Consider the following 22,380-nt stretch of genomic DNA (forward strand, 5'->3'; position numbering starts at 1 on the left):
TTTGGAAAGCGAATCTCAAAGACGAGTGACTTGACATCGGCTTTCTTCATGTCCCTGGCAAGCGGCGTGGAGGGCTCAAAAGAGTGAAGCTCGACGATCCACTGGAAGAGATTCTCGATTCTGTCAAAGTCGATGTACCATCCCAGTTCGTGCAATGGTGTCCTGGTCTGTAAAACTTGAAGGCTTTTGAGCTCACGACTCAGTGCCTTGATCGCAGACTCATTTCCACTCAACGGGGGCGGTAGATTAGGAAGTGCCGAGAAATCGAGTGTGCCGGGGACAAAGTCAGTCATCGCCATGTCATGGGCGGGTCTGTAATGTAAAGTTAGCAAGCCATTACGTCCACAAGGGCGTGATATTTACTGACGGTGTAAGTCCAAGCTTCGCACGATCCCCCTGCGCCGTGCTCATTTTCCTACGGCGTTGAGCGGCTGGTCCATTCGTCTCTGTGTCGCTAACCAAGAGAGCTACGTCTACGGCATCTTCGTCCTCGCTAAGTTCGGGGCTGTCACGCACTCGCTTGGCCAGCAAAGTTGAGGTGGTTGCATCCGTCCCCGCTACCTGAATTGTTCTCAAAGGGATGGCAGACAGAGGGATCTTGAGGACGGCAGAATTTTCACCCTTTACCTCACGTCCATTTTGCTGTGTGCGCATAGGCACCGCACCCTTGCCGTGGGTGCTGGGAGGTGTGGATGCTCCAACGTTGGGTTTGGTTGTAACGTTGGATTTGTTCCGCGCCAGGGTATAGCTACCATGTGGAGTAACCGGAGCCGGAGTTGAAGCCTGTGTTGAAGCCTGAGTTGAAGCCTGCGTTGAGCACAACTCAGGTCTCGGTTTCACAAACAGGTAGCGACACTGTTGCCAGTCCAACTGACTCACAACATAGTGTGGGGCGGCCGAGACAAACTCCTCGGGCACATTGATGATCTCGTTCAGGCTCATGCACTGCGTGATCTGGAGATCAGAGTTGGGCCATGTCATGCCACTTTGTGCATAGTAGATACTCGTGTTGAAATCTGGACTGAAATAGACCCCGTTGCCATAGGCGCGGCCGCACGCGACAACCTTGAAATCCAGGCCTGTTCGCAAGATGCTGTGCCAATTAGCAAGATTGCTCCCATGCCACGCCAGAATGGTAGGATGACCCTTGAAATCTTTCCTGCTAGCAATTTGTTGGAGTGCCCGAGAGAACTGGCGTTCTTTCTCGGGCGAGCCTTGGGCAAACCGGAACTGAACCCATGAGTCCATTCCCAAGATGCGCTGGTGCTGTCGATCTCGTCCCTTTCCTGCTGGTTGTTCTGAATTTTCGGGTGATGCTCGATATCGGCGGCGATCAACTTGATAGATGCAAGATCTGTTGGATGAGACGATCCACTGCAAAATGGAAGCTGCGGCAGGTGATATTCCGTCCATGTCCTTGAACAAACATCGCGGATGACTTGTCAACCATGCCTCCATCTGAAGAATGGAAGGGAGGTTCTCGAGAATTTGTCTCATGGCGTGGCCTTTATCGGCATCAGGCAGATCATCGAAGTCGGTGTCGTAGGGAAACACTCTCACGGGCGCGCCAGCAATGCCAACTGGCGCCTGGAGAAGCCCCCGCTGATCGACGGGAAGGGCAGTATATGAATGCCCCGGCCTAATCGAAAGTACGGCGGTGCTGCTTGGAAGGTGAACCTCCTCTACTCGTCCGTGTTGAATTATATTGTCGGTGGTAACCCAAGCGATCCACTTGTACCCAGCCAGTTGTCGTATGTCGTCCATGTTCTCACAGAGAACCAGCCTATTACCATTCAGGATCCCCCTCCACTTGCAGCCTGTCACGTTTAGTAGATTTGGTACTTTAAATCGCAGGCCAACCGGGAGGTTGCGTATCGCCCCATAGCCGACGCTGGATGGTTGTGCTGCAGAGCCGACGCCGATTACCTGGGCTGTAGAGCCAACGCCGGTTACCTGGGCTGCAGAGCTGATGCCGAACGGTTGTAGCGCATTCCGATGACCAGAAGGGTCTGAAACCGCGGCGTAGCAAAGGCTGACGAGGAGATCAACCACATACGGCTCGTTGAGGATCATGGGCTCGATGCTGGGGCCAAATCCCATTGACATGTACTGAAACAAGCAAAGAGGGTTGTCGCAGACATATGGTTGGAGTGCCTCGAACTCAGCTTCGATTTTCTGATGACATCTCAGACAGTATTCGGTGCACCTGATGATGTAGCGCATAGCAAACTGCATCGCCACCAAAGGAAAGCTTCTCTCGCCTCCATGGGCATCTTTCAAGTGATCCCCCAGCAGTGGATGGCGTTCCGGCCTGGCATCAGACACGGATTCATCGATCGGGACTGGATCGTCCGGTTGGGTTACGCAGTTCTGGTAGTGGCGATTTGCCTGGTCCCAGTCGTAGCCCGTTCTCTCTCTGGTCTTCACGATCGAAATAAAGCTCTCGTTCAAGAACTGATCCAACGAGTTGGAAATAAAAAACTTCTGAAGTGCTTCTGTATCCGAAGCCTGAGCAGTTTGCCCTTCCTCGTCATCTTCTGGTCTCACGCCAGGATTCGTGACAGTAATAAATGCGTTCCTTGCTTCCTGCTCCGATGGCTTGTACTTTTTGCACTTGCGAATTCGAAAGCTGACCTGGATTGAGGACACTGCCTTCTCGATGACAGTCTCGAGCGGGCTGTAGCCATCAAAGCGCAGCAAAAGCACAATGTATTCGCTAGCCTCCAGGTTCCACGCCTCCAAAACCTCCTCCGACAGCCCCAGGCTCTCAACTCGCACCGAGATCGAAACGATGCCATAGATGGATGTCTGAGCGAAGCTAGAGACAAGCCCGATTTTGAAGCCGGCATTGTGTACTTGGCGCAAGTCGCGCTTCAGGCGTGAAAGCAACAGCTTGTCCGTCGGGGATAGTGCAATCAGCTCCTTGACCGTTGCATTTTTGGGTCGACCTGACCCCTCTTTTAGCCCGAAGAGTTCGTCATCGTAATCGTCGTCGGCCTCGGACTGGAAGCCAAACTCATCGTCGCTCATGTCTCCCTCGTCTTGATCCTCCGACACACCTCCCGTCAAACTCATCTGCTTGGAGATCTCTGAAGCTACCTCGTAGACGGTTAGACCTATGAGATAGTCGGCAGTTCTCTTGATCAACTTTTCGATGGGAGCTGGCGGGTCATCCTCGGTATACATCATGAATGAGTTGTTGTCAGGGTAGTCGCCGGTATCCTGCGCCAACAAATGAAGCCGTACTTTTCGGCCAAGCTCGGGGTGTTGGAGTGACAAGACGATCTCGCCATCAGAAATGCCATCTCTGAGGTCTAGAACCCCAGCAAGGCCACCGCCAGTGATCTTCTGTCGGGCGGTGACCACGTCGGCCTTGAACCGCTTCAGTGTCATGGTGTTTCTGTTTTCTGAGATAATGATATCGCAAGTTTCGTCGTCTGGTAATTAGTGAGGACAGTGTGCGGGCCTGGCTAATGTCTTTGGAGTGTCACGCAGCCAGCGGGAGATGATGAAATCGGACTGGTTGGGTTGGCGGGACGAAGTGTTGTCCTTTGCTGATTTGCTGGAGAAGTGGTGGGGGAAGAGATGGTACCAGACTACTTGCTGCCTCAAGAGGTGAAAGTGAACGATGATGATACCAGGGCCAGTGGGGAGTTGCTAGGAAGGATAAAATGGCCAGCCCGCAGTGTAACTCGTGAAACGATTAGATTCACTACATCGGACCAAGGAAGAATGAAAATTCAATGCCGCAGAGGTTGCTCCCTGTGAAAGGTCAATTCACCTGTTCAGAGTTTGGCGAGGTGAGGGGAGAAGCGTCAAGACAGTTAAGTTGGTTTCAAGGAGAGCACCGCGCTGGCTGCACTCAAGGCAGCAACCGCGGGGCAGAGTTCCAACCTCCCAGCCACTGCGAGGCTTGACAAACAACACAGCAGCAACACTCTCAGCCTTGCTTGTAGTAGGGACCCAAACAGCTGTGAATCACAACAAAATGATTCTTTTATATATTCAGTTCTATCACGATCAGGATTTCTCTCTCGTCTCTTCTTTTAGTTGTCACATTGTATGGCGTCAGCCCCAAAGGCTCAAAAGTCCACCACTGACAAGATGAAGCTTTGAGGCCTGAGACACATGGTCAATGCTCCATCGAGGCGCTGATAGGCTTGCATCACAAAAGCCATCTGAATAACTCTATCAGAACCTGGAACACATGTTCACGTCCAAGGCCAAGCCTCAGGTATAAGTCGACTTCCTTTGTAGGAGGCACACTGTGGAGTTCGAGCCGCCACCCGCCGCACAGCTGTCAACACGTCAAAGTCTTGGCAGCACAGTGACCACATCCAACTTCATGCAAGGGTATCACTGTCATCTCATCTCACTCATCTCACTCATATCTCACCTCCCAGAGCCTCACTCACCAACACCAATCTCACAAGCCCGCTCACCAAACCAAAATCATCATGGCCTGGGACTCCAAAACCACCACCCGCCGCCGCCAAAGCAGCGCAGCCTCCCGAACTCGTGACATCGCCATCCACGCCAGAAACCAATCCCGCCAACCCGCCCAACCCCTATCCGACCACGTCGCCGATCCTTTCCTGGCCGACTTCCTCTCCCCCACCTTCGACCCAGCGACCTACCTAAACAACACCCTCCCCCAACTCCAAACCTCCCGCTCCCCCCCCAACCAACCCCCCCCCAACTCCCTCCCCCTCTCCGACCTCTCCATCACCACCCAGTCCTCCCTCTCCCAACTGTCCGCCCACACAACCCGCCTAACCACCATCCTAACCCAACTAACCGACGAAATAATCCGCTCCGGCTCCCGCCTAGCCTACGAGGTCGAAGTCCTCCGAGGCGAGACAATCTCCCTAACCGAAACCCTCACCGAAACCCTCGACTCGCCAATTTCAAAGTTCATCCCCGGAGGAGGCATAAAATCCATCCTCCACCCATCATATTCAGAATCCAACCCTGCCCCCCCCACCACCACCAGCAGATCCCGCGCTTTATCCTCCCTCCCCCCGCCCCCTCCTCCTCCCTTAGAAACCCCCCCCATCCCGGACCCGGAATACATCTCCCAACTCCGCACCCTCTCCCTCGTCCGCTCTCGCCTGGCAGAAACGCAGGCAACCTTTGGCTCTGCCATGTCCTTTGTTTTTCCCCCGTCGGAAACCTCTGTTTCTTCCTCTTTTTTGTCGGTATCTGCCCCTGACACGGGCGCGCTTTCTACCGAGGAGAAGGGGCAGCAAGTCCTGAAGGAACTGAGGCAAGAGATTTTGGATTTGCTAGATAATAAGGATGATCCTATCAAGGGGGTTGAGGACGCAGCGAAAAGGGTGGAGGAGCTGAAGGATTTGTGTCAGGTTTGGAAGGGGACCGCGGAGGAGAGGGGACGACAGAAATTTGTGGAGGGGTTGGCTAGGCTTGTGGGTGAGAGGCATGAACGGCTTGTGAGGGAGGTGACTGGGCAGGGGCATAGGAGGGGGGAGAGTAATGGGGGGAGTGGGAGTAATGGGAGGTTACAACAGCAACAGGAGGAGGGGGAGAATAAAGAGGGCGATAATAAGGGAGCAGCAGCGGCAGGGCAAGGAGGTGGCGGTAATGCTGCTGCTGCTGGGGGCGGAGGGTATGGTGGGTATGGGCTTATTAGTCAGTTGCAGAAGTTGAGGGGGGGAATATGAGAAGGAGGTCTTTGTTTTTGTTGGAAAGAGTTGTTCTGATAGCTGTGTCAAGTTCTCTTTTAGCATGGCGGGCGGGTCATAAATGCTATGTTGGCAGTATCGGACTAGGGTCGTGGTCAAGTGTATAAGAAGGCTGTCAAAAGCGGCAAATGATTCGGAACTCCGTGATGAATTTAATCAGAGGAACCAAGATATGAGTTGTGGAATGATAAATAACAAAAGAGTGTCCATCAACCCAGACACTTCAAAAGTGTGGAATTAGCAAGGCGTTGATACCAGTGCTACATGTCAAGTCATCTTAGATCCCCCATCCCGCAGTGCTAGAGTTTTTAACCAACATGCAATTTCAACCTTCTCAAGCCGCCACGATCTTTCCAACCGCCTTTACTGCCCAGGGTGCATTTCGCTAGTATTGCCCACAACGCAATCGGGTACACTTCCCGCTCACTGAATATGTGTCGCGTGCCCACGCTCGAGTCTCGTGGAAAGATCTTCAAGTCTATATCTACCTGATTTTATGTATATGTAGACCCCCCTCCCCCCAAAGTCGACTTACAAGAGCGAGTGAAACCTCCTGTAACATATCCGCTGCCAATTTCACACAATACCTATTCTCAACGCTATCATCCATCGCTACCAGAGAAAAAATCAAAAAAATCCGCAGGCACCTACGGGTTCTTCCTGAAACAGAAACTACTTCCCCGCATAACCCCCCATCAGACTCTCCCTCCTCATCCTCATCAGGCCATCCCCTGGGTACCCATCATCCCACAATTTTGTTTTCGCTTGGGCCTAGGTCTTGGAGGAGGCAGATATACAGGATTCAGCTAAATTGGTAGATCCCAAAGCACCCTCCATTTTTTCCACGCAGCATAAATCCAGCCAGGATTCTAGCTCAGTCTGTTAGCTTTCTTTCGGAAATCAATGCAAATTTCCCCCATGAGGTCCGGCCCAATCGCCGCCACCAGCTCTGCTATCCTTGACTTGAGCCTCCCGTGTTGGCTAATCTCTTCCGAGTCCCAGATGACCAGCTCGGATGCCTCGATGAACCGGTCATGTTGGTCGGACTTGAGTAGGAGACCACCCATGTCTACCTCTTCCATTTCGGCCAGTGATGGGATACCGGGCATATCGCTTGTGAGGAGGAAACCTTCCTCTTCGTCGTCTTCGTCCTCGGAGGGTTTGACGTTTAGGGCGTCTTTTTCCTGTTGGGTCCCCCCGTTCTCGTCGTTGTTGTTGGCCTCTTCGTCATCAAGAACACCGTCACCGTTCATTAACTGCTGCTGCCGCCTTCTCTCCCTCGACAAAGAAACATAATGGTGCTTGTCATACAGCGCCAACATCTCCTCGTCCAGTGGATCCCATTGCAGAGTCTCCGGATCAAGAACATATTGAGGTCGATAGTCAATCTTGTATCTCATTTTGGCGCAGGTGTGGACATAGTAGCCGGGATACCACCACCGATAGCCTGCTTCACGAGCTAAAGCAATCTCTCTCATCGCCCCGAGCTTTCCTGGGTTGAGAAAATGGATCGACTCATGGTACATGAAGTACACCGCACTGACGGCGTTAGGTAAGAGATCCAAAACACCCACGGCGACAAGCTCGCCGTCGATCCGATAGCATTGATGGTAACTGCCCAACTTGCGTTCAGTCCCGTCCGCCCCCACTATGGCGCCACGGGTCAAAGGTGAGTCGCATAAGAACCTTCTAAATCCCACGCGAGATATCTTGAGTGGTGGTTCACGATGCACGATGCGCTGGTAGTTCTCGAATACCTTGTACTTTTCGTCGGTGAATGCATCGGGCTCTAGCGTGACCGAGAACTCGTGGGATGGCGCCGGTGGGGGTCCTTTGAGATACTTGGCTTCAGACTCATGAACCTTGCTGACTAGGTCAAAATCATTTTTTCCCTTCCTCGCTTGCTCGCGTGACCGTGGATACAGCCGCGCCGCGTCTCTCGCATAGGTATCTCCGAGGATGTGGCGGTTGAAGCGGTTGAGAGCCTGTCGTTGGTCCTTGGTAGGCTTATACTCGGCCGAGTCTAGGCGGAGGGTGTAATGCGGACAACATGAATTCTTCTGGTTTGGTCGGTAGAGCAACGTCCCCGACCGACGCCAAAACCTATCCACCAGCTTTTGATAAAAGGCGGGCTCTAAAGACCTTGAGACCGCATAATATGACCATCCTACAGAGAGTACCACTGTTAGATGCTGCCAGCTAGGATCAAATGTCGAAAATCGAAAGCATACAGGGCAAAAAAGGGTCCAATAGTAAAAGGGGTATTACGCTGTTTGTCTGGCTGACCATTTGAACTGGCACGACAATATCCACACTCGGAAGAGTTACTGTACCCTACAATATTCGGTGGTCAGCAACATCACTGGTACCTTCAAGGTATCAAAGCCTAAGAAAAGAACACCAAGAGGCAAAGGCAGGGAAGGTGTGCCAAGTATATGGGCTTGCCCTGACCGAGGTCAATGTGGGAGAGCAACCAAACAGTGATCTCGACGTAATCTCGCCACGAGTGCGCTTGTATCTCTGACACAAGGAAACGAAGGAGACCGTGTATACTGCAGGCGGGTGTGTGGGATAACCCCAACAGAACAGAGAGGCTGACAAGTGACAAGAAACACAATGTTGAGACTGTTGATGGTTGAACATGACATACGACCACCCGCCTTGTACAGAATGCGGGAGGAGATCGCGTGGGCAAGGCGAGATAGCCAACGGTAGTGCCCAGTTGATGCACATGGCCCAGATGGTTGGATGAGGAGCATTGGAAGCTGAGGAAAAAGCAACTCACCGATTGGATAGATGTATGACAGTGGTGCTGCTGCAGCATCGTCAGGGGTGTGCAGGTATGGCCTGGTCCCTGCCATTCTGTTGCCTTGCCCTGTTACCGCAGTTGACACGAACAGCTGGTCAAGACAGCGTGGGGCCGGGCCGTACTACCTACTACCCACACGCCGGAGTCGGGCAGGGGCCTAGGGTCGGGTGCCTGTGGAAGAAGGTTGTGTGGTGGACGGAACTTGACGGAACGAGATGTCTCGTCAGGAAACGCGGCAAGGTGCCAGATCCGCCGTGGTATGTCCAGTTTCCCTCGATATCGAGGGCTGGTTGATCAAGCCGGATCCAATCAGGTCTGTGGTGACGGGGTGATGGCTTAGGGCCAAGAGGGGATTGGAAGCCTCGAGCGGACGGGTCTTGGTTAAAGGTGTTCGGCAGCGGTTGAGAGACACCAAAATACCCGAGCACTGTCTCCAGGAAAAGACCCAGCTAGGTGGACTGCCAGTGTGTCGTACGGCGGCGGTGCTGAGAACCCGAACGCAGAGGGGCCGTCAAGGAGGACCCCACAGTGTGACGGTCAAATGTCGCGTTTGGGGATGGGTGGGAGCAGGAAATGATAATGGATGGGAAAGGAGGTTGGTGGCCAAGAGTTGTCATGTGTACATCTGACTGTAATAGGCTGCCCACAACCCGGAAAGTTGTTTGGAGCTGCTGGTGAGGTGTTGTGAGGCTGGGAAAGAGAGAGGCAGAAGCAGAAGCCTGTTGGTGAACGACGGGACTGAGATGCGCGATGGTGTAACCCCCACTCCAACTGTGCAAACTGCTGCCCCGCACCAGTCAAATATGCAGTGCTCATTGCTGGCTGATCCAGGGGGTTTGACACGGGATAGGGAAGTGGGTGTAATTCGAGAAGACTCCAGATGATCGGTAGATGGATATTGTTGCTCTCTATTTTGTTCAAGACCATTGTCCAGTACGAGCAATAGAGGCTCGTGACAGCTCACGACACCAGAAAGATGGAGATATGGGGGAGCGGGCTGATCGATCTGTCGTCACCACGGATAACACAAAAGCTTGTCTCCGATATGGTCCGTGCAGCTTGCTACCTTAGTAATCAGCTCAACATCCAGGGTAACAGTGATGACTTTCTTCAACAGAGGCTGAACTACACTCTTCAAACATGTTTCACCGCCTGGAAACAATGAAATTTGCAGGATTTGACTCACCCGCTCGGCTCCCATCCACTAGTCTTCGACACTCGGCATCTCAGGTGACGTTGGCATGGAGAGTACGAAGTATATGTGGACCACAGACGGTGTTCCGTCGGCAGTGGCAGTCAAGCCACGATGAACCAGACAGAACCAAGCCTGACTCGGTGGATTCATGTCCCAGGTTTCAATTTCTTGTGTTGGAAGCGTTGCAACACAGATGAAAACCCCCACACAAGAGAGGTTCCATAGCCCGTCTTTGTTCCTCGTGAAGTACCCTCCAATTCTCTCTTCTTTCGGCACGGAAGTCTTGAGAAAAATATACCGGGGAACCAAACCCGAACACTGGGAAGCGGAACCGTGGCGTCAAACCCCCTGTCTGACCGCCCAGTGACAGCTAGGGAGTCCCGAACAGAGGTGCCATGCCAGTGTTGCCAGTCGCCAGATACCTGGAGGTAGAGTGAGGTGGTGGCATCTGTAAGCGGGAGGTGGACAAGTTCCTACTACCTCTACCCCACGCGACCGGGAGCTTTTTCATTGCTCCATAGGTACTCGGCCAAAACTGGCAAAATCTTAGTTGCTCTTCTTGTTGGAGCTTCCTTTCTCCCTCATTGTGCTCTACCTCTTCCCCATGGCTTTTTCATCACGCCGAGCTCCGCGATGCCCCTCGCCGCCATGAGGTGTGGGGAACCCGGAACCCTGGGGAAGCAGAAGGCTTGAGTGCTATGTGAACTGCCCCCATGCCACGGCAGCACACACACCACATGAGGTCCAAAGAAGTAGAGGTTGCAGGGGACCTCTCGATGGCTCGGCTTGTCCCAACCCAAAGAGACTTTTTCTGTTCTCCCCCATGGGGCCATAGCCATGTACCTGTACGAATGATGTACGCCGTAAAGCATAAAAGCCAACTCTATCCCGCTGCAAAAGCTGCCCCTCCTTCTTTTTGATCTGGGGGGCACAAACGGTGTGCCCACCAGCAAGAGTCCAGAGCTACCTCCCTGATTGAGAGTCTGAGACTGCTTGTGCTTTGGCTGGCAGCATTACCCTGCAGGTGCTCGCTCATCCACGTAGCAACAACGGTATTTTTATTTTATTTTCGTTCCCCCCCCCCCCTCCCCCCCTTTCGAGTGCCCTGACCTGCGGGTGTGGTCCAGGCCTATCGACCTGATTCCTTCAGCTGTCGTTGTTGTGTGGGCGACCGCCTTTCAAAGGGCCAGCTGGACTCCGTTGCCGGCCGCCGAGCGCGTTCGCGTAAAGAGCCAAAAGCCAAAAAGTTCTTCTCCGACGCCAACGTCGCGCAACTCCAACGCCCCCTTGTCGGCCACGAACCACAACCTCCGACTGCTCTCCCGAAGCTTTTCGCCTTCGTGGTAGAGCTTCACACTCTCTTCCGCCTCCCAGAGCGCCACCGAGCTTCTCTTGCTGCAGCAGAACACCTGTTCGTAACACAAGAGTAGCGGAGGGACCAGAACTGCCCGTGGACCAGGACCGAGAACTGCGCCGCACCTCTCTCGCTCATCAAACCTCCCACTCGCTCATTCACTTGCCTTGCTCCTGCTCGCAAGGCGAGCTTTGACAGGGGACCATATTCACTTGGTGCTTGCTCTCTCCAGACGTGAATTGAGCTTCACCAGCCCATTCATTCCAGGCCATTCACCACTCGCCCCACAGGCCTCTCAACGTTCACTGAGACGGACATATTTAAGCCATCACCGTCTGTCACAAACCTTGGCCAGAACACCACCATCTCTGACTTCTGCCCACACCCAAGCAACTACTTCTTCTCCGACCATGCCTGCCAACAATCTTTAAGCAAGAGGCTGCACTCACTGCATCCCACAGCCCCATCACTGCGCTCGGAAAGACATCCACTCACCCCTATCACAACATACCCCGATCACCCACGTCATTTGCCAACTTGCGCTCGCATCGAGTACTCATCTGCACCCCTCAACAATCAAAACCCGCGGTTTCACAGCAGTAGTCACAATGGCCGCCAGCGGGAGCAATCGTCCCATGGAGTCGCGTACCGGGCGTGTTAAGCAGAGTAAGTCGCTTCGGCCAAGTCCTTGGGAAATGCTTGTTTCAAGGTTCCCACTGCTTATGTGGGCTTGTGTTTTTGGGAGACCTCCAAACGGACGGGTCAAACTGACTTTCTTGCCTCACAGGGTACAACAGTAAAGGCGAGCGTCTGGTGGCTGGAGTGGTCCCTCTGTCAGCCGACAAGAGCTATGTGCTCATGATTCAGTCTACTCGGCGCAAGGGTTGGGTCCTCCCCAAGGGTGGCTGGGAGCTGGACGAGGAGTGCACAGAGGCGGCTGCCCGCGAGGCTTGGGAGGAGGCTGGGATCCTAGTGACGATCGACTATGATTTGGGCGACATCGAAGAGACCAGTCCCCGCAAGAAGAACAGCTCATCCGGCAAATCCAAGCAGAAGGAGGCGGCCCTTTACCGATTTTATGAGGCGACGGTCAACAGCGAGGAGATTGAGTGGCCCGAGAAGGAGAAGCGGGAGCGCAAGTGGTTCACGTTTGCCGAAGCCTTTGAGCAACTCAAGGACCGCCCCGAGCTTCAAACCGCCTTGCAGCGTTCCACCATGAAGAGGTAGTCGCGATGCTTGGCCATATCACAAGGACGACAAAATTGCCGACCCTTGACCTGCCCAGTCGCAAAGCAAAGCGCAAAGCGGGAACTTGGGAGTTAAATGGACTGGGGCTATTTCTAGTTCAGGATCGATCAAGCCGGTGTTGCTTCCTCTGGGAAATCATCTGATATGGCAGATGTTTCGCCTTCTCTTTTTTGTCTTTTTCCATCTTGGTGTTCTTCCGTGTCCTTTTGTGAAAGGCTATTTGTTTCTTCTCTAGGTCTTATCATGCGAACCTAGCTCCGGCTGGTTTTGCATATGGCTCTAAGGGGGTTATGCATCTCGAAGTGGTCCTGATAGATCTGCGCGCGCGATTTGTTTTGGGGGCCTCGGAGTCTCGTATTTCCTCATGTCAGACAAAAATTGGTGTTTTGGGTGGCCGATGTTCTCTTTCATTTCATCTTGCGAGTTTTGTTTGGTAAAAATCATTTGGACATATGGGATACAAAAACCAGGAACAAGGGGTTGGCATTTTGATATTCTCGGGATGATGGTTGCATTTCTGACCCCTACATATTTTAGAAGAGACCGTGGGGAAGACGTGGTTTTACACAAAAATGACGAGACGGGGCAATACATGTATCCTCGTCTCTTTCTTTGGCGGGTATTGTCTATTTTGCATCTAGCATATCACCTAGAAATCACATCTGGACTGTCACCAGTGCCAGACAGCACTTTGACCAGTGCTCCTTCCCAAAGAGAATTTGGTATGGACCTGACCTGACGTTCCTTCCTTGGCACACAGCAATCAAGTGCAAAAGGGAAAGTGCCAGTCTACCTAACTTTTGAACTAACGTACCACTCACTCCTCAATTTTTTCCAGAGAGATGCTGCTGCCTAACGCTTCCCACATGGCTTGCCATGGACGATCTCCAGACAACCGAGTTTGACATTGGAAGCATTGAGGTTGCTACCATAAATTCCGACCTATCGATTGTTCTCACCAGCTCCTGCGTGCTCTCCTTACCCGCAATCTGGGACCATGTTCCAGACGCCATCGAGCTATATAAAGCCTCCTCTGAAGCAATTATATGGATAGCCAAGGCAGGTGGTGATTGTCGGGTGGAATTCTCAACACTGTTGAACGGCGAACCCCTTGATGTTGCAGGCCTAGACCCTGACGCTGAAGTCACAATCTCTCACTTGGCCGCCGGGTGCGGAGTAAGACCACCTACATTCCTGTCCTGTCGTCTTGTATTGGTTACTGACATGCCTTAGATCTGGCTGGAGCTCGGTCTTGATCTTCGACTGAAACACGCGACGCATCCTGAGCTTGAACATAGCAATCCCGAGGCTGTCTACTTTCTACACCACCCAGACCTGTCCTCCAGTCTGATCGCACCGCCCGAACTACCATTTGCCAGCTTTCAAGAGTTGAAAGTAGATATCCATTATCACATCAATATGTCATACTCAACAGACGATCAAACCGAGGCCACAGAAACGACTGGGTTGCCCTTGGAGGACAGATTGGAGGAAGCCATGACACTGCTGGACATTGGGCTTCAGAAGCTGATCGGAGTCAAGAAAAGCATACCGGGGGTGAAGGTCACAAAATCCAACAATGATTTGCCTTCGTTGATTGGCATTGCCCCAGCCGTATGGAACATCCCATACTTACAGGTGAGACCCTTACATCGCAATCGGTATCCCAGTGACAGCGACTAACAGCTGGCGTAGTCGATGACAGTACACGCGCAAATGATCCCTTCTCTGGCAAGAAGTATCGTCCGGCTGAAACACTCCCAGTCACCCAGTCTTCGGAGAAAGGTTGAGGGGTTGATGCCAGGCGATATTGACCCAGAAATATGGGATGTCGATGACGAAATCGAGGACGAAATCCGCAAACGCCTTTGGCTTCGATGCCAGACGGGTATTCGGTCGGATCCGATCCAAAGAATCAGCACATCTCAGACAAACGCAGATGACAATAGGCAGGAGGAAGCTCCCCAGAGACTCCTTGGTGGACCAAAGTCTGCGGAGGAGAGATGTGGTCCTCATGAATGCGGAGAGGCCATCATCAACCCTCTCCATTATGCTTCCACAGCGAACCAACTTGCACACTATTGCGACATTCCAGAAGGCATTTACGACGACGATAACGACTATGATGAGGGATACGATGCTGATGACAGCCCCTCAGAGACCAATTCATTTTCACCTTACTCTTCCTCCGACATTGGAGCCCTTCATTCAGACGACTGGCAAGGCAGTTCCGAAGCTGAGTACTTCTACACAGATGGACAAGGGAATGTGGTCACCCTCCAGCGGGATAGTGATTCTACAGAACCAGAGGCCGTAGGATGGGATCGCAGCTCGAGTATTGACACCATGGACTTTGAATAATGCTCAGACGACGAACACACGACAAGGGACTGTGAAGAGGAAAGTTGAAGATGTGTTATATGTACGACGAATCATGATGCCAGGTCGGTCAAAATGACAAAACCCGGCTCTTCAAAGCCGCCACAACCTAGACACCGACCAGACCATCGCCATAGAGCTGTACCTGCCCATCAGCAGCTCACAACGACATCCCAAACCAGGGTGAGCCGACCAAGCCGCGACCGCACGTTCTTGTCCAAGCGCCCAAAACGATGATGCATCGAAATATCCCCTTTCCGGACCAGAATTCTTGCCCAACCACTGGGGCCGAACGTACGGTTCCTGGGCCTTCCACCCATGTATCCACGCCTAGGTAGAATTCGCCCACTTTCCAGCCCTTCAAACCTTTCAGCCTCCACGACGTACTGGATGGATAGCCTGGTTTATAGCATCGATTGCCAAGTCAAAATCGTCTTCTCCCTCCCTTTTGATGGAATGCGGTTTCCCAAGCGTCACGGTGCGCCCCAAATTTATTTCTTGGCGCCACCACCCTTCTCAGCCTGCTTCTTCTTTTTCTTGTCCTCCTTTGCCTTCTTCTGTTCGGGCTTCATGGTGGCGTAGTGGATGTACCAGATGAGGACGCACTGGAGGATGATAGTGACAAGAACGATGAGAAGGATGGTGAAGAGGATGGGCTGGTCGTTGAGGACGGCGACGGCTTCTGGCGTGGCGCCAATGCTGGAGAACCAATCGAATTGACCCATTTTGATTACGTGTGGTGGTTATATAAATGGTATGTGGTGGCGCGTAAATGGAATATGCTATCGGGGGATATCGCAAAGATGACTTGATGTCTCGGACGGATGAAGAAGGTAGTGTGATCAAAGAGGCTCTGCCTGCTCGCCGGAATAGAATAATTAAATGTACAGGGCAAAAATGAACGTGTTGAAGATTATGGGTTTGAAGGTGAGAATATCTCACGATGCTTTTGGAGGAGGAGGCAAAAAGGAAAGGATGGGCGCGTGGAGTGGGTGAGTGGGCAAGGGGGAAGATTATAGGATAAAACCTCAGACGTCACAATCAAAAAGCGGTGCAATTGATTTAAAAGGGCGACGTTCTCGGCGGATGGCCACATGGTCTTCAGTAGGCGGCAAAAAGGGGGCTTGGGGGGTCGTTTCAGGTCTGCGACAGAGCGAAGAAAGTCGCACGATGGGGGGATGGGGGATTAGGTAAGCTTGGTTGGGGGGGTGGTGATTGGTTGGTGGGGGGGAGTATCGTGGATTGTGTTTTGGGTTGGGCCGTGCTGATGGGTGGTGGATGGGCGCACTGTTGGGAATGTGAGGAACGGGAGATCTTCTTCTGCGGGTGTTTTATGAGATTGTTTTGGAGGTTGATGAATGGGAAGGGAATATGAGTGCAAAGGGGGATCACATGACCCAACACGTGATGACCCCAGATCTCGGATCTGCCAAGAATTTGGACACTGTTTAAGCCTGAAAAGTTGGGAATGAACAAAATCCCCGGCTTGTCCCGCTCGTTGCAAAAGGTGGGATGTTCGAAAACGCCCGGACCAATTTCCAATTGGAAAGAAGCTTGGACCCAAAAAAACTGTTGGACGTTCGGTTGCTCGTTCGTCTGTTTCGAGAGGTGTGTGAGTGAGCGAGCGAGCGAGCGAGCTTCTTCCCGGCCGATAATTTCAAGACTTTTTCTAAACGGTCGGCAGTTGAATCTTTTCGGGTGTAATTCAAAAGGGGGAACCTACAGACGACGCCAGAGTTACAGTAGCGACCGCCGAAGCTCTCTCCCTCCGGGGACAGCGACATCCTTTCCCACCCCGCCGTAAACCACCCCCCCGCCGCGGGACATACACATATAACGACGGAAGCTATGAGTGTGGCAGCTCGCCCAGCAGCCAGGAGGCTCGCCTCCTCGGTTGGCTTCCTCTCGACGACAGCCCCGACGACAACCACTTCCACAACCTCGTCCTCGTCCTCTCGAACACCACCACAATCCCGCCCCTTCTCCTCCACCCCCGCCCCCCAAGCCCGCAAGCACCGCTTCCGCAGCATCACCGCCCACGAAATGGGCCTCATCAAAAAGAACCCCGCCGCCGTCCCAGACGAGGAAATAGAAAAGCTCCGCGCCAAGTCCCGATTCCGCCCCCTCACCTCCCGCGACCTGGGCGTGCCCGAAAAACGCGACCCCCTGGCCTCCCAGGAGAGCCTCGACGAGTTCACGGCGGAAACCTTCACAAAGTACACCCCCGCCGAAAAAGCCGAGCTCGCCAGGATGTACACCCCCGAGCAAATCGCCGCCCTCGAGGCCGGCGAAGCGACCATCAACCCCAGGGATCTCACCATTCAGGGGAGGCTGAGAACCGACATCTACCGTATGCCGTATATTGACGACTTTGCCGAGCACCAGCCCATTATCGACAAGCGCCCCCCCGCCTCCCGCAGCAGGAAGATCTCCCCCCCCGACCCGAACGCGAGGTTCATGAACACGGATGAGTTTGTTAGTGATTTGATCCAGTGGGCGGACAAGTTTCGTGTTGGGGAGCCAACGGGGACGTTGAGGAGACTGGAGGACTTTGTTCCGGAGGAGTGGAAAAAGGTCAAGGAGGGACAGTGGCCTGGGGAGGTGAGGGATGATGCTCACAAGGAGTTTAAAAAGTATCTGCAGGAGGAGATCAACAAGGCGGCCAAGCAGCAGGAGAATGGGGGGGTTGTGAGCGGCGGGCCGACGGATGCTGATGTGCTGAGTTATATCATTGAGCGGTCGGTCATGACGGACAAGAATATTCAGACTCAAAGCTCGCTCGCGCTGGCGTTGCCGGATAAGGTGCCTGGTGTGGCGGGGTTGTACAAGGCGGCGGTTGACCCGGCGGATGAGGGGTTGGACGAGACGGGTATCTACCAGGATTTGAAGAGGAGGAGCGGGATGAGCGTGCAGGAGATTCTGGCGCTGCAGTGCAAGACGTTGGTGGTGAATTATGTGAGCAACCAGACGAGGATGGGCAAGATTCAGAGCACGGTCACGATTGTGGTTGCGGGCAACGGGGACGGGTGGGTGGGGTTGGGGTATGCGAAGAGCCAGGAGCCGATGGTGGCGGCCACGAAGGCGAGGTTGGACGCCATCAGCAAGATGAGGCCGGTGAGGAGGTATGAGAATAGGACGATTTTTGGGAACGTGGAGGCCAAGGTTTCGGGGACGGTGGTGAAGTTGTTTGCTAGGCCGCCTGGTATTTTTTTCCCCTTTGATCCTCGAAGTTGCGGTGATGCTGACGAGAGAAAAAAAAAAACAGGGTTCGGTCTGAGAGTCCAGCACCGCATTTTCGAAATCTGCCGCGCGGCGGGTATTTATGATCTGTCGGCTCGCGTCCCCCGGTCTCGCAACCCGATGAACACGGTCAAGGCCACGTTTGAGGCGCTGTTTAACCAAAAGGACCCCGAGGAGATCGCCATGGGACGGGGGAGGAAGCTGGTGGATGTGAGAAAGGTGTATTATGGCGGTGCTACTCAGTAAATCTTGAAACAAAACTTCTCCTGTGCATATAAAAGAACTTTAGAGGGGGGGTGGTAGTGTGTAAGAAAAGGATGGTAGACATTGTACAATTGTATAAAAACATGTTTGATTCAAGTAAAGGAAATGTAAAAGGAAGGGTGGTGTGAAGCGGTTGTTGTATTGGGTATCATATCTTTTGCTTTCCTTGCTCACATCTTTCCTCCTATGATTTGTTATGTCTATATGACTTTTCTCACTTATCATCATCATCATCATCATCATCATAGTGATCCCCCTCCTGATGTTGTTGTTGTTGTTGATCACCCCCACCGCCCCAGCCCATCTCCTGCTGCAGAACAATGCTGTAGACACTTGCTTTTAGGAGGGTGAACACCAACGAGGTCTTGCGCTCGAGCTCGCGGAGGCCGTCGAGGATTTCGACTGTGGGGTTGGAGGCTAGGGTGTCGAGGAGGGAGGCGAGCTGTGGGGTGGAGAGGGGTGTTAGATTTTGACGATGATGATGGTGAAAGGGAAACGAAAGGAGGGAAGGGACAAACCTTTTTCATGTTATCTGCCAACCGCTCATATTCCTCGAGGACTTCTTGCTCTGTTGGGGTGAGTTCTGGGGGGGAGCCGGGGTGGAGGGCGGAGGTGGGGCGGGGGATGTCCATTCTGCTTGCTTTGTGATTTCTGAGTTGGGTAGGTATGTGGTTGTGAAGGTGAAGGCAAGTGGTAAGTAGTGAGAATATTGTCGTGAGTTGATGAGATATGGCGGTCGTAATAATTGAGAATGAGAGAAGTGACGCGCGTGGGGTCAAGCTTGAGAGGTGTGATGTGAAGTTGGTGTAATTAAGTGGGGCGAGGGGTGTGTTCAATACGGTTATTTACAGCTTTACGTGGGATGGGGCGTATATTAAGTCGTTTCAGGGGGTTTGTTGACCATGTCTTTTCACGTTGACCTCCATCAAGATGGTGTTAAAGAGACCGGTTCAGAATCATTGAGCTGAGTTCATAAGTAAGAAACCGCCTCTGTCAAAGAAGAGCGATACACCCCCCGGATCCGAGGGCGATGAAAATGCGACAAACAAAACCCAAACACAAAAGAAAGCCTATTCACCATATAGTCTTCCAAATCCAACCTCCGTCGGACGATGTTATTTCTTCTTCATATCCTTCCCCTTACTCTTATCACCGCCACCCTTCTTGTTCCCACCACCACCCTTCCCCTTGGTGCCATCCTTAAGCGGATCACTCCACGTCTCATCACTTCGCCAAGCTGTCATGCTGGCCCCTTGGCTAGAGTAATACGCCGCGTGCGCAGCCGTGAAGGCGTCGTCTTCTTCTCCTCTGCTGTTGGTGTTATCGCTGAATGACATCTTTTGTACTTTTGCTTGCTGTCGGAGGCGGGGTTGTTGACGATTCGTCTCTCAAAACTAAACCGATTGTAAGCTGGTGATATAACAATATTGTAAATGGGTAAGTAAAAGTGTTTGCTTGCCTATATCTTGCAACAAGATCATGGACAGAACAAAGAGCCGGGCTGCCAACCTTTTCTCTCCTTCTGATAAGAAGCCAAAATCCCACAGTGGCCTTCCCTCCTGCCAGAATATTTTGGTCAATTTGAGGCTACCTACGCCCAGCTAGCAAGACTCGCCATTCGCGCTATTAGGTCAAAAGAAAAAAAATAGTAGACGAGCGCTGACTGCGAGCTTGTGAAGCCAGGCTAATAGATCCTCTAGCGTTGCATATATCTCACCATTTCCCCCTCACTTGTATACCATTCAACCCCTCATCAGCCACCACCAGCCGCTTGGTGATACCCTCAGTCCTCTACACAAACCGGTGGTGACATACCCCCGTGGTTCTTTCCCATGGTGTCCCTCCCAGAACCCGGAGTACTCTCCGTCACCATCGCAGCCAGTCAAACAGAGTCCTTTCTTGTGTCACGAGCTTGTCCAAGGAGTGCTAACCCTCTAGATAAGCGTCGGTGATGTGTGTGTCGGCCATGGGTTTCCTCCCCTGTACTCTGAAATTGCAACAGTTGATGGCTTGCAAGAAAAGCGATGGGAATGCTCCGGAGGCTAAGAGAAAAGTTGCTGTTGAAGAGAATAGACCGCGAGGTGAGAGGACGGACAGCCCGGCATAGTCGGGAGCCTCAGCTGAAAGGGCATGCACTTGTACAACTCTAGATGGGACGCATGACCTGCCTCCCCAACGCCATTGATGTATCAGCATCACCTGACAGCCATATTCCTGGCATGGCTCTTCGGGAACTGGCGATTAGTGATCCATGCCATTTTCTTTCCCATGAATCTTCCGGGCGCATTGCAAACATCCATGGTCGCAAAGCCGTTTACGGTATTCCCTGTCTAAGGAACTTGCCGCTGAGACACACCACTCGGGCTTCAAGAGACACCAGACCGATCAAAAAACATTTACCCAAAACAGGGCAAAACTTGCGTGTATATGCGTCAGTAGAAAAGTAGCTTCAATTCGCCAAGAGAGCCTTGAACAGCCCTCGAAATACCTAACCAGATTGCTCTGCTGCCTATGAGATTGAACGGTGGGTCCAATGATTTGGCTAATGCTGATGCTTGTTTATCCCAGGTAACCAGTTCGTAGCTTCGCCCTTCCATACCGGACGTCAGCTATCCCTGTGGTCTATGTCTGACCCAAGACGCGCTGAAGTGTCGTTTCGTCGCCGGCTTCACAGACTTAAGCAACCTCCTTGCCGTCGTCCGTCTTGGGGGCGTCCTTCTTGGCGGCCTCCTCCTCCTCACCCTCGAGAGGAGGCATGTCGTCGTCCGATTCCTCCTCGTCATCGCCCTCGGGCATACCAGCCCCAGCACCGAGCTTGGAGAAATCGATGCCACCGAAGTCACCGCCAGCGCCACCTGCGAAACAATAAGTCAGCAAAATGATCATGGCCCAAGAAGTCAAAGAGCCAAGAATCCGATGGTAGAGTCGGATCAAGCCTGTTGTGTCTCGGATCCGGTTTTCCATCCGACCGCGCAATGTATTCAGCCAAGTTACGTACCCATGCCAGGCATGCCACCTATCAGACACAGTGTGTTTAGCATACGCTGCAACAAGGTGTTTTGTCAGGAGTTTAGGAAGTTACTCACCCATGCCACCAAATTGCGAGAAGTCCTCCTCCTCAGCCTCGTTCTGCTCGTCCTCATCAACCCACTTGTCGAAGTCGGTCTTGAGGAAGTGCATCTTTTTAGACTCCTTGAGCAGGCGAGGCCAGTACTCCTCGGTCAGCTCCTTCTTGCGCAGCTTCATCTCAACGTCGCGAGCCGTGTGGTTGATCTTGCTCGCGGTAGGGTCGATCTCGGCGTAGAACTCGAGCTCGACATGGTAGGTCTTCTTGAGGGTGTCGGAGTGACCGGTGAATGTGAGACCGGTGGGCTTCACGTCCAGCTTGATATTGGACGCTGGCACATCGGGGACGTTGATGGTGAGGTAGATAAAGTTCTTCTCGGGGTCGGCATTGGAGGAGCGCTGCGCCCAGAGGACTGCAGATGGCGAGACATGGTCAGCCTTGTCAACTTTTGAAAGGGTTTGGATTGCGGTGAACAGGAAGGGCAGCAGTTCGCCAGACCTCAGCTGTCGCGAACCACGACCCGGGGAGGCGGAGACCGGGGGGCGTCGTTGAGCTACCAGGCCAGTGTGTTCGGTCTATCCTTTTGAGGATTCTGCCATGGTGAGAAACAAAATTCGGATCGGCTACTTACCCTCAGGTGTTACGGTGCTGGCCATTGTGATGTGTGCTGGAGGTAGAAAGGTGAGTAAACTGCCGATGGGTTGAAGTTCGTGGAGGAGGGGTAGCTTCTCAGGCGCTTAGCTAGAACTCACGTTAAGAAGAAAGTTCAAGGAACAAGGGAGAGAGATCGTTCGGGTGGAAAGTTTGATGGAGCGGTGGTATTGAGCAAAGATCGTGAATTCACTACGACTGCTGCAGAAAATTGTTTGGGAGGTGGACGTCGTTGGAGGGGAGACGCGGGTGTCTTGGTTTATTTGTGACGAGGCTGCACCTGCCTGCTACCGTTCCCAGCCAGCCAGGGCGTTGGTGGAATTCATGAGAAGCCCAAAGATTAAGCTGCACGGGCCATCGGCAGGGCTGAGGTCACCAATTGCGGGGGACTACGGCTACGGACACGAGCGTACGATACTACTACCAAGCGATCTAGGAAGGTTGGTGACCGTTCTAGAAGCTGTTTCGTCT

At 52.9% G+C, this 22,380-nt stretch overlaps 9 protein-coding genes across 9 annotated transcripts; 4 read left to right on the plus strand and 5 right to left on the minus strand.

Moving 5' to 3' along the window:
* Positions 1-336: 336 nt before the first annotated feature.
* QC762_308620 (uncharacterized protein) lies at positions 337-3,393 on the minus strand (the record flags this gene model as incomplete). The annotated part of the gene is made up of 1 exon (XM_062889155.1): positions 337-3,393. The coding sequence occupies one exon, from the start codon at positions 3,391-3,393 to the stop codon at positions 337-339; it is 3,057 nt and encodes a 1,018-aa protein (XP_062745110.1).
* Positions 3,394-4,457: 1,064 nt separating this feature from the next.
* Positions 4,458-5,681, plus strand: QC762_308630 (uncharacterized protein; the record flags this gene model as incomplete). Its single annotated transcript, XM_062889156.1, has 1 exon — positions 4,458-5,681. One exon carries the CDS (start codon positions 4,458-4,460, stop codon positions 5,679-5,681), a length of 1,224 nt encoding a protein of 407 aa, XP_062745111.1.
* Positions 5,682-6,133: 452 nt separating this feature from the next.
* Positions 6,134-10,646, minus strand: ATE1 (Arginyl-tRNA--protein transferase 1). The gene is made up of 5 exons (XM_062889157.1): positions 10,184-10,646; positions 9,698-10,128; positions 8,488-9,566; positions 7,971-8,036; positions 6,134-7,869 (listed from the first exon to the last, which is right to left on the minus strand). The coding sequence occupies exons 3-5, from the start codon at positions 8,561-8,563 to the stop codon at positions 6,572-6,574; spliced, it is 1,440 nt and encodes a 479-aa protein (XP_062745112.1). The 5' UTR covers positions 8,564-9,566; positions 9,698-10,128; positions 10,184-10,646; the 3' UTR covers positions 6,134-6,571.
* On the plus strand, positions 10,268-12,287 carry QC762_308650 (uncharacterized protein; the record flags this gene model as incomplete). The annotated part of the gene is made up of 2 exons (XM_062889158.1): positions 10,268-11,726; positions 11,848-12,287. The coding sequence occupies exons 1-2, from the start codon at positions 11,669-11,671 to the stop codon at positions 12,285-12,287; spliced, it is 498 nt and encodes a 165-aa protein (XP_062745113.1). The 5' UTR covers positions 10,268-11,668.
* Positions 12,288-13,184: 897 nt separating this feature from the next.
* Positions 13,185-15,801, plus strand: QC762_308655 (uncharacterized protein; the record flags this gene model as incomplete). The annotated part of the gene is made up of 3 exons (XM_062889159.1): positions 13,185-13,484; positions 13,542-13,946; positions 14,004-15,801. 3 exons carry the CDS (start codon positions 13,185-13,187, stop codon positions 14,667-14,669), a joined length of 1,371 nt encoding a protein of 456 aa, XP_062745114.1. The 3' UTR covers positions 14,670-15,801.
* On the minus strand, positions 15,179-15,412 carry QC762_308660 (uncharacterized protein; the record flags this gene model as incomplete). The annotated part of the gene is made up of 1 exon (XM_062889160.1): positions 15,179-15,412. One exon carries the CDS (start codon positions 15,410-15,412, stop codon positions 15,179-15,181), a length of 234 nt encoding a protein of 77 aa, XP_062745115.1.
* An 84-nt stretch (positions 15,802-15,885) lies between the features above and the next one.
* MRPS5 (28S ribosomal protein S5, mitochondrial) lies at positions 15,886-18,309 on the plus strand. Its single transcript, XM_062889161.1, has 2 exons — positions 15,886-17,889; positions 17,953-18,309. The coding sequence occupies exons 1-2, from the start codon at positions 16,536-16,538 to the stop codon at positions 18,171-18,173; spliced, it is 1,575 nt and encodes a 524-aa protein (XP_062745116.1). The 5' UTR covers positions 15,886-16,535; the 3' UTR covers positions 18,174-18,309.
* A 17-nt stretch (positions 18,310-18,326) lies between these two features.
* On the minus strand, positions 18,327-20,326 carry QC762_308680 (uncharacterized protein). The gene is made up of 3 exons (XM_062889162.1): positions 19,701-20,326; positions 18,710-19,585; positions 18,327-18,633 (listed from the first exon to the last, which is right to left on the minus strand). Exons 2-3 carry the CDS (start codon positions 18,821-18,823, stop codon positions 18,406-18,408), a joined length of 342 nt encoding a protein of 113 aa, XP_062745117.1. The 5' UTR covers positions 18,824-19,585; positions 19,701-20,326; the 3' UTR covers positions 18,327-18,405.
* A 250-nt stretch (positions 20,327-20,576) lies between these two features.
* On the minus strand, positions 20,577-22,339 carry wos2 (p23 chaperone protein wos2). The gene is made up of 3 exons (XM_062889163.1): positions 21,890-22,339; positions 21,278-21,670; positions 20,577-21,046 (listed from the first exon to the last, which is right to left on the minus strand). Exons 1-3 carry the CDS (start codon positions 21,912-21,914, stop codon positions 20,868-20,870), a joined length of 597 nt encoding a protein of 198 aa, XP_062745118.1. The 5' UTR covers positions 21,915-22,339; the 3' UTR covers positions 20,577-20,867.
* Between the last annotated feature and the right edge of the window lie 41 nt (positions 22,340-22,380).

Source organism: Podospora pseudocomata, chromosome 3, assembly GCF_035222375.1.
Source record: "Podospora pseudocomata strain CBS 415.72m chromosome 3, whole genome shotgun sequence".
In the NCBI taxonomy this organism is placed as follows: Eukaryota; Fungi; Ascomycota; class Sordariomycetes; order Sordariales; family Podosporaceae; genus Podospora; species Podospora pseudocomata.